General features: G+C 41.5%; 1 protein-coding gene across 1 annotated transcript; it reads left to right on the plus strand.

Moving 5' to 3' along the window:
• Positions 1-646: 646 nt before the first annotated feature.
• LOC140014634 (uncharacterized) lies at positions 647-1,610 on the plus strand. The gene is made up of 2 exons (XM_072065713.1): positions 647-666; positions 863-1,610. The coding sequence occupies exons 1-2, from the start codon at positions 647-649 to the stop codon at positions 1,608-1,610; spliced, it is 768 nt and encodes a 255-aa protein (XP_071921814.1).
• The last annotated feature ends 9,367 nt before the right edge of the window (positions 1,611-10,977 follow it).

The following is a 10,977-nucleotide window of genomic DNA, read 5'->3' on the forward strand; positions in this document are numbered from 1 at the left end:
AAGGACGACCTATTCATTGGATAAGTTGGGGCAAACTCTGTAAACAAAAGGAGGATGGGGGAATGGGATTCAGACAACTTCGGGCCTTCAATTTAGCTTTGCTTACTAAGCAAGCTTGGAGGATTGCCACACAACCTTCCTCCCTTTTACATCAAGTTTTCAAGGCCAAATATTTTCCTAACTCGGAATTCTTTTTGGCAGGACTAGGGTCTCGTCCCTCATTTACTTGGAGAGGAATATATGAAGCACGTAAATATTTGGTCGCAGGAAGTAGATGGAGGGTCGGTAATGGGAGAGGTATCCAGATTTGGAAAGATCGCTGGCTACCTCGACCTACAACTTTTAGGATCATATCTCGTTCGGATAAGTTGCCTGAGGATACTACAGTGGATTACCTGATTGACAGCGATAACAGAACTTGGAAACAGGACCTATTACACGAGTTATTCTGGCCAGATGAGATTGAATTGATTAAGAGTATTCCGATTGGTAGCACTCATAATCAAGATAAACTCGTATGGCATTTTACTCGAAATGGATTTTTTAGTGTTCGAAGCGCTTACCTTCTAATTACGCAACAATCCGGAAATTGGCAAGACATAGCTTCTGGGAGCAATGGAATGGCAAAAGGAATCTGGAAACGATTATGGGGCTTAACCTTGCCAGGTAAGATCAAGATTTTTTTGTGGCGGGTTTGCAATGACATTCTGCCTACGAATGCCAAACTTAGCACTTGAAAAGTTTTGCTTGATCCCTCTTGTGCCCTGTGTCACTCTCCTACTGATGATATGAATCATCTCTTCTTAACGTGTCCGGTGGCTATTCAATCATGGGCGTTGAGTTTTTTATCTAGTAAAATCAGGTTGAATTCAGCTCATAATGTGGTATCTTGGTTGTCAAATCTCCTGATAAAGTTAAAGAAGGAAGAAATGGAATTGGTTGCTGTTATACTCTGGAACTTGTGGAATAATCGCAATGGGGCTGTATTTGATGGATCTTACAAGGACCCGCTCAGTCTGGTATCCTTTTCGTTACACTTTTTGAGTCAATTCCGGGAGGCAAACAGGAACCCAATGGCTGCTGAGCATACCACTGCCATTCAACAATCTATTTTGTCACAATGGAAGAGACCTCCTGCGGGCTATGTTAAAGCTAACTTTGACGGGGCTATCTTTGTTGAGGGTGACATTTCAGGTATTGGAGTTGTCATTAGAGATGCCGAGGGTAATTTCATGGCAGGATTGGCAAAGCAAATTCCAGGAATTTTTGCACCAGAGGTTATTGAATCTTATGCTGCAAAGGCCGCGGTTGAGTTGTTGTTGGATCTACATTTGCCCATGATTATTCTTGAGGGTGATTGTCTAAAAGTCGTTAAAATGCTTCAAACTATAGAGACAGATGCATCAGCTTGTGGAATGCTGGTAGATGATATTCTCAGAGATATACAAAGCTTTGCAACATGGGAAGCATCATGGGTGCCTAGACAGCTGAACAATGTCGCGCATCGTGTTCCTAAATATGCTTGTTCTATTTCTAATGGCTGTATATGGAGGGACTTCCCTCCAGATTTTATTGTTACTGCGCTTGCTGCGGACATCATCTCAGATTAATAATATTTTTGTCACTTTCTATCAAAAAAAACAAAAGATCACAATAGCTAACGGTCAAAATTAGATTGATACAGTTGAAAGGTTCGACATGCAATTTTGGTCCATGATACTTGGAATTTAGATCAGCAGAGTCCGTGTGTTTGAAATAGTTACAGTTAGGATATATATGTGTGTGTATATATAAAGTAGTTATTTTAATTAGAGTTTTCTCACTCCTATGTGGCATGCCTAATCTATATCTATAGGTATTAGAGGGCAAGTTTTTGACGAGGAGCTTCCACACCCGTTAGATATCTGAATCTCTTTTTACTATAATTTTAGATTTATTTTAATGCAATAACCCTTATCTTCTTCTTATCCCTTTCCACTCTTCAATTTACATAACTTACTAACCCACAAAATTATTTTTAACTAACAGATAATAACCATCCCTGCAAAATGACATCTGCAAATTCCAATTCATGTCTCACATTTACTACTGACACTTACCACATCACTGATAGCAATACTCACACTTACCACATTACTGATAGTAATAACTAATTGTTAATTTAAGAAACTTGTAACTACGAAAGTCATATATCCAAAATTTAGGAGCATGTTTGAATTATAATTTTCACAATTCTACGTATCTTATTGCTATAATGTATCTTACTCTCATAATCATTCACAAAACTGATGATCACCAATCCATTTTACCAATTTTCATTTGTCATCTCACAAATTAAATACAGTGAAAAAAAGACAATGTATAATCTTCTCACCACGAATGAATCCCATTTACAAGCATTTCAATCAGTGACGAAGCTAAGATTTCTTTTCTAGAGGGGCTAAAATTTTTCCTAACATAATTATTTTTAATCTAAAAATATCAAATTTTAATTTTAATTATAAAGAGATGTAAGAAATAAATACATTTTTAAGAAAAAAATTAATTCAAAGGTAGTTAATTCACACACATACGCACACATATATACATATATATTCTCATAATATAAACTAAAATTATAAAAAATTAGGAGGACCAACTTTATTTTACACAAATATTTACATAATATGAATTAAAAATTTTAAAACTTGGGAGGGAGGGGGGGCTATGGCCCCCATTAGCCCCCATTGGTTCCATCATTGATTTCAATTACGTCTTAATTCTAAACCTGCAAGATTACAAAGGAGAAAATATCTGATCACAAAACGAATCTTACATTATAGTGGTCTCATTGAAATATTTAAAAAGGTTTAACAAGTTCACTTCCAAGAAATACATGTCTTTTTTTTTTTTTTTTTTTTTTATGTATAATACTTTTTTTTTTTTTTTTCACTTTAATCTTTATTTATGAACTGAAAAGAGTACAAAGAGAGACAGCAACCAACTACTGCCTAACAAGCTAAAGAAGCTCTACTCCTACGAATGTTCGGAACGCCTAACCGATCAAGATTAACATCACCCCTCACCAGGCAAGGCAACTCAGAAAATGAAACATATGTTGAGTTAAACCCAGCGTCCACACCCACATTGGCCAATCTATCCGCAGGCCTATTCGCTTCCCGAAAGCAATGAGAAATCTCTCTAAACAACCCCTTAGCATTCAACACCTCCTGTAAACCTCGTTGCAACTGCCATGGACACCTCACCGTTCCCCGAATAATCTGAACTAACACCAATGAATCTGATTCGATGTGCAAAGCACTGTATCCCCGATCTACGGCCAACCGAATCCCATGAAGAAGCGCCTCCAATTCCGCCTGCAAACTTGTTAGCTCCCCAAAAAAACATGAGAACCCTAGCAGAAACCTTCCCTCATAGTTACGAATGATGCCTCCCCCTCCACTCATGCCAGGATTACCTCTAGAGCAACCGTCAGAGTTTAGCTTCACCACCGACTGCTTCGGACACCGCCAACGAACAATTTGCACCTGATAACGACGTGCCAAACCAGCCACAGATTCAAAGAAACTCGGCCACCCGCGGCAAGAAGAAACAGTATTCTTAAACCTAATCTGGAATAGGTCTCGCAGATCACAAAAAATTCTATCACTGACTATAGCAACAGGCAAACTCTGACCCTCGAACACAAACTTATTCCGCATTTTCCACAAGTGCCAACAAATCAAAGACGGCAGCACACGAAAAAGAAACTGAAGAAACAGGTTCCGAGTAGGCTTCAACCACCAACCAATCACCTTATGTCGTATTGTCGAGGAAACCCCAAACCCTCCCACCACCACTTCAAAAGACTCCCAGATTTGCCGTGGAACCTCCCCAGTGCAGAAAATATGATCCAGAGACTCCTGACATGGGAAGGAACAACAAAAACAGCGAGACGGCCCGACAACCCCAAGCTTTTGCAACCTATCCATCACTGGCAATCTAGCCCCCAGCAGACGCAGCATAAAGAAGGACACATTACTCGGCAATTCCTGACCCCAGAGCGAGGAGTATAGACAAGACCTGTTACCAACCTCACGAGCACTTTGGTAGGCCGACGATAGGGAGAAATCCCCTGAGGTACTGGGAGACCAGACCATTCTGTCCGAATGCGTCTCAGCGGGAGGTTCAACACGCAGGATCTGCCCCACCCACCAGCTGGGCAGCACAGAGCACAGCCTCTGCACGTTCCACCGACCATGCTCCACGAAATCGGATACTGCATATTCCTGGAAAGAGTCGACCTGGCGACATAAAGGACCTTGTCCTAACCAATCATCATGCCAAAAACTTGCCGATCCATTGGACAAGACCCAGCGAATCTGCTGCTCAGCAACCCCCTGAATAGATATCAATCTCTTCCAAGTCCAAGAACTCCCCGGCGAGACGTCCGCAGAGCAAGGGTGGAAATTCGGGCAGTATTTACAATGTAAAAACTCAGCCCATAAAGACTTCCGCAATCTAAACTGCCACCAAAGTTTCATCGAGAAAGCGTCGAACACATCCCTCAACGACCTCAAACCTGCACCTCCCCTGTCATATGGCTGACACAACTGCTCCCATTTGATCCAGTGAAAACGCAGCCCCCCTTCGGAGGCCCCCCAGAGAAAATTAGCAAAAGTCTTCTCCAGTAACCCAAAGATGGCCTTGGGAGGAGTGGATGCCGCAAGAATATGAAGAGGCATAGAAGATAGCACACTCCTGATCAGGACCAGCCTACCACCGTGCGACAATAACCTCCCCTTCCACGATAGCACCCTGGCTAGTATGGAATCACAAATTTCCGAAAAATAACCTTTCTTCCTCCGCCCAACATATAAGGGACAACCCAAGTATTTGACCGGAAACTCCCGCGAGGGGAACCCAGTGAGTTCTCCAAGCATACGTTTTCTCGCCCTGGGAAACCTGCTCTGGGACAAAAAACAACTCTTTTGATGGTTCACCTGCTGACCTGATACCGAAGAGTAATCTCCCAGAGCTTTCATAACCAAACGAACTGACCTCTTCAGCCCACTTGAAAAGATAACCACATCATCGGCATAAGCCAGGTGCGTAACCTTCGGGCATCCATGAGGTACACTAAACGGTGAAAAGAGGGGGGAGGAAAGCAAAGAATTTAAGAGGCGAGATAGGACCTCGGCACCAATCACAAAAAGAGCTGGAGAAATAGGGTCCCCTTGCCTTAGCCCTCGACTAGATTGGAAGAAACCTTGAGGAGCACCATTGACCATGACCGAGAACCAGACATTCGAAATCAACCTCCAAATCATATCAATCCACCGCTCTCCGAACCCGAACCTACGCAAGACCTGTAACAAAAAAGGCCACGAAACTCTGTCGTAGGCCTTGGCCATATCCAACTTCAAAACTACGTTACCCCCACGATTCGATTTCCGAATATCAGATAACAACTCCTGGGCCAATAAAAAATTTTCGGATATCTGCCTTCCCTGAACAAACCCACTCTGTTGCGGGGAGATAATACCAGGCAGCACCTTTGATAGACGGTTGGCCAACAATTTTGAAATCACCTTATTGACAAAGTTACAAAGACTTATCGGCCGAAATTGACTAAAATCTTGCGGGGAGGTTACCTTGGGAATCAGCACAATCCACGTCGAAGAAACACTCCGCGGCAACTCATGCCCACAAAAGAAACTAAACACTGCGTCGCACAAATCCTTGCCCACCACCTCCCACGCAAAGGTGAAAAAAGTTCCTGTAAAACCATCTGGCCCACCCGCACTCTCCCCATCCATGTTAAACACCACCTCCCTTATCTCCTCGTGCGATGGAAACCGCTCCAAATCAGCAACTTGAACATCGGACACAACCTTAGGAATCACATCCAAAATCCTCCATGACCCAGTGGCAGGCTCCTCCGAAAGTAAGGATTTGAAGAACTCCACCCCCATGGCAGACACCTGACCTTCATCCGATACCCACTCCCCCTGGTCATTCTTAATTCGGTGAATGATGGACTTAGCTCTTCTCTCCGCCACAATCGAATGGAAATACTTAGAATTTTTGTCCCCGTCCTTAAGCCATTTGACCCTTGCCTTTTGCCGCCAATACCCTTCCTCTCTCACCAGAGAATTTCTCAGTCTAGCACGAGCCTCCTGGAGTGCCAACCAATGCGACTGACAAGGCTCATTTCCAAAAGCGTCCTCTGCAGCTGCTACCTCGCCCTCCGCCCTCTTCACCGCGTCAAAAATGTTACCGAACTGCTCACGAGACCAAACTTGCAAGTCCCGTTTGACATTCCTCAGTTTAGCGGTTAAACGACTCAAAGGGCGCCCAGAACAAGGAACTGCCCAACTCCTCCTAATGACATCCAACAGCCCAGGCTTCGTCGTCCAAATATTCAAAAATCGAAAAGGTTTAGGCTTGTTATCTCGCCTCGTCGACGAAGACATTAGAAGGGGGGCATGATCCGAAGGCTCCCTCCCTAGATGTTGAACCTGAAATTGCACCCCAGAGAGAAAGGCCGTTTGATTGACAAACATTCTGTCCAGGCGCTTCCAGATACGGGCCAGACCCCCCCTATTATTACACCAAGTGAAAGGGCACCCCAGAAAACCAACATCCGAAACACCCGCCATCGACATGAACGTTCTAAGCTCCACCCCTTCGTCAACCCGAAAAGGCAATCCACCCCTCTTTTCATCCGCGCTAACAGTAACATTGAAATCACCTGCCAACATCCAAGGGTGCTCCGCCAGGTTTTCCGCTATCAGAGCTGACCACAGCAAAGCTCGCTCCTGCTCATTACATTTTGCATGGACAAAAGAAAAATACACTGGAACTGGGAAAATCGGAGAAATGATTTTAAGAGACACGTGCTGGGAGGATTCTCCCACAAGAGAACAGTCAAAGGAATTTTTATAAAATACCCAAATAGACCCCTGGTTATTCATGATCCAGCTATCCATCCTGAGGCGTGCACTAAACAAATGAATGTCGCGTGGTAACGCCTTAGGCTCACAAATAGCCACTAAAGGAATTGAAAACTCATCAATTAACCGTTTTAACCTACGAAAATTTGGGGATCGCGAGATACCCCGAATATTCCAAAAAAGCACATTAATCATGAGACAAGGATGCAAATGAGTTAGAGGAGACTTTCGATTTAGAACGTAAAGCACGGTCACTCGGGATTTGGAGCCGAGTACCCCTCGGCTTAGGCTTATCTACCAAACTAAAAACCTCCCCATTATTCACCTGTTCGTGTACCTGCTGAATTATAGGATCAAGATTAAAAATGTCAATCACCAAAGACCCCTCCTCCTGTTGCTTACCTGATGGTTGCCCGCGCGGCGATAAGCTCCCTGCACTAACTTCTGCACCAGACAACCCCACATCACCGACCTCGCTCCCCTCCTCTGACATGTCCATCCTCGAACCTGTCTCCGCCATAGCTGTCGAAGCAACAGCCTGATCTCCCAGCTGATTATCAACCGCACCAGCGAAATTCCGCTCCTGTTGGAGAACCGACTGCTGGCCACAAAGGTCCTCTCCCCCCTGTTCCTCCACCCGCAAAGGAGCTACTAATTCTTGGGGCCCCTCCGCCAACCTATCCATCACCACCGACTCCCCAGCGCCGGTCACTGCCAGCGACCCTGCCTCCCCGCCAGCAAGCGGCGACGAAATCTGCCCAGCAGCGCCAAGCACCACTCCCCCCTTCCCCTTCTGCTCCTCCGCTATCCCCGGCCCCTCCAAAGGCATTGCCTTCACAGAATCTTGCGGAACCTCCTGGGTAACCTTTGGACGAAATTCCAGCCGTGGCCTCCTCTCATGCCACGCACCTGTGGAAACTTCAGAAACCTTTGCCGCTGGCGGCACCTCGCGGAACTCGGGGTGCTTTACTCTACATTCGTGTTCGCTATGCCCCTGTCGAAAACAATACCCACAGTACTGCGGCATCCCCTCAGGCTCAAGGGCCTGCCAGAAACCATCACTCTCCCCCTGCCCAAAACCTACCCATACTCTCCGTGGCAGTGATTTCACCAAGTCAACCTCCACACATACTCTGGCCACGCTCGGACGGGATAGAGAGCTCGTTGCTGCATCCATGAAGAGTGGCCGACCCAGGGGTGAAACAATATGGAAAAGGCATTCCTTATTGAACAAATGTATCGGGAGTTTGGGAAGGGAGAACCAAACAGGAACAATCGAAGGCTCCTTATCGACATGGAAAGAGGGTGTCCATTTGAAGACCCGCATCGGATAACCCAATATATACCAGATGTGCCGCCCCCAGATTCTGTGAAAGTCCCGTTCAGTTTGGAGGCGAATGATGATATGACGAGGATCCAACAAACCTACCGAAACCGCCGTCAAGTCCAGCGTGTTAAAAAATTTTCGGATGTCCTCCATGGCCGGCCTACCCCTGGAGAACTTCCCTATTAGAGCAAGGGTAAAAGGCGCTGCAGCCCTAGCCATGTCAGCCGAGGAGAAAACTACAGCAGGCTCCCCTCTCCTCGTAGTCTTGTCTGCTCGCACGTTCACGCAAGAAGGCTCCCTAGACGAAAAGAGCGAAGAAAAAGATTTTGCTTGGAAAGAAGGGAAGGAATCTGGAAGCTTCCCTTCAGCAAGAGGCTGAAGGGTAGCGGTGTCCGCCATGGCGGCACGCACGGCAGCCAACCAAAGCGCACGGACTTACCCAGAGAGAAAACCTAGATAAAGCGATAAGAAATACATGTCTCACTAAACATTTTTTGTGGTATGAACTCCACAGAATTCAATAGAATTAATTAAACCACCAATATTGATTTTTATACTAAAAGTTGATTGATGTAAAAAATGTTCGCACATTTGTACAAAATTATCAAATCGAATGCATAATGTTTGTGAGTATTTCATTTTGAAATAATTTTCATCTATTTAAATATATGACATCTAAAAATATCAAATATTAGCTTTAATTATAAAGGAATGTAAAAAATAAATAAATTTTTGAAGAAAAAATTAATTCAAAAGTAGTTAATTCACATACACACACACACACATATATAAACTCTCATAATATAAACTAAAATATAGAAAATTAAGAGGGCTAACTTTATTTTATACAAATATTAACACAATATGAATTAAAATTTTTAAAACTTAAGGGGGGCTATGGCCCCTATTAGCCCCCCTTAGTTCCATCATTGATTTCAATGTCGTCTTAATTTCAAATTTGCAAGATTACAAAGGAGAAAACAACTGATCATAAAATGAATTCTACACTATAGTGATCCCATTGAATTAAAAGTTCAGTAAGTTCATTTCCAAAAAATACAAGTCTCGTTGAACATTTTTTTTATAGTACGAACTCCACAAAATTCAATAGAATTAATTAAACCACCAATATTAATTTTCATACTAAAAGTTGATTGGTTTAAAAAATGTTCGCACTTTTGTACAAGATTATCAATTTGTACAAGATTTCAAATCGAATGCATAATATTTGTAAGTATTTCATTTTGAAATCAAATAAAATATGCGATTACATTTATTTCTATCCATATATCATTCATATTCTAATATAAACTTCCATTATTATTTCAAGATCTATCTTCGGCAAAAACACAATTCTTGAATGATCTGCATATTTTATCATACTTTGAACTATTGTTAGACAAATTTTAAATTTTAATTATGTTGGTACAATTTTTTTTAACTTTTTTTAAATTTACCCTCTCTTTTAATTTCTTTCAATAACACAGGCACCGTGCTAGCACGGGTATTCACATTAGTTAAAAAGTATTTGCAAGTCAATTTGTTATTCGGATTTTATCCATTTTGTTTATAGATTTATGCTAGGATTATATTATCAGAATGAATCTCCAAATTTAAAGAGTTGTATTTTAATAGAGTTGTTTCTCACTCCTACTTGCACCTAGATTTTTTACCTTTCAATTTTTTTTATATGTCAATTCCATTTATCTCATTCTTCCTGTTTTGGAAATAAAGTTTACAAACTAATCTTATCATATCTTTTGGTCCTGATCCTTTATCATATCTTTCCATCTTCATCAACTTATTTCAATTTTCAAATCCCTACAAAGTTGTTGCTTTTAAAACTCAGTAGTTTTTTCGACCTAAACTAAATTAAGCGAAACAAGGCATTTATTAATTTCATAATTTTCTCTTTTGTTACATTTTACTTCAATATTGAGTTCTAAGTTCCAGTTTTCTATATTTTCTCAAGTTTAGTTTATATTTACTCCTAATTTTCACGACTATGTTTTAATATCTACTGTTATTCAAATTTTTATACTGCTATCAATGATAAAAACTGACTGATATACAAGTGAAGATTGTCCATTATATGCTTTTGTCGATCACAATTAATTGGATTTGTAGCCGATATAGTAGCTTTGTCAAGAAAATAAATGTTAGTTTATATTCAACGCATTTTGATCGGTGGATATTGTTATTTTATGGGATAAGAGGTTTCTGACAATTTCACTGAGTTCCCTTGAGGTTTTCAATATTAAACTTACCTTCCTTGATGATAGACAATGACTATAATAACCTTTATAATTTTTCAAAAGACAAGCAATTGATAACATGAGAAAAGATAACATAAAAAAAGAAAATGAAAAAAAGGAAAACAATAATACTTTTTGACTAGGTAAGATATTGTGGCCAAACTATTTTAGCCATGACCATTAAATTGTAACCTTCTATTACTCAAATATACTAATCAAGGTAGATGTCTCCTTCCTTCTATCACTCAAATATGCTACTTCTGTTGATGATGATGGAAACAATCATCACTGCCAACAACCCAATTATTCATATCATTGAGTACAAAAAAAGGTACTGGATTACGGAAAAGTACAATTTGAAGAAGAAGTGATAAGAGTTTGAAAGTTTGGGTGAATGTAGAAAACCATGGGGATGGAACATATCAAAACATTAGTTAAGCAATAAAATTCATAATTTTGA

The sequence above is a fragment of the Coffea arabica genome, chromosome 9e (assembly GCF_036785885.1).
Source record: "Coffea arabica cultivar ET-39 chromosome 9e, Coffea Arabica ET-39 HiFi, whole genome shotgun sequence".
NCBI classification, from domain to species: domain Eukaryota; kingdom Viridiplantae; phylum Streptophyta; class Magnoliopsida; order Gentianales; family Rubiaceae; genus Coffea; species Coffea arabica.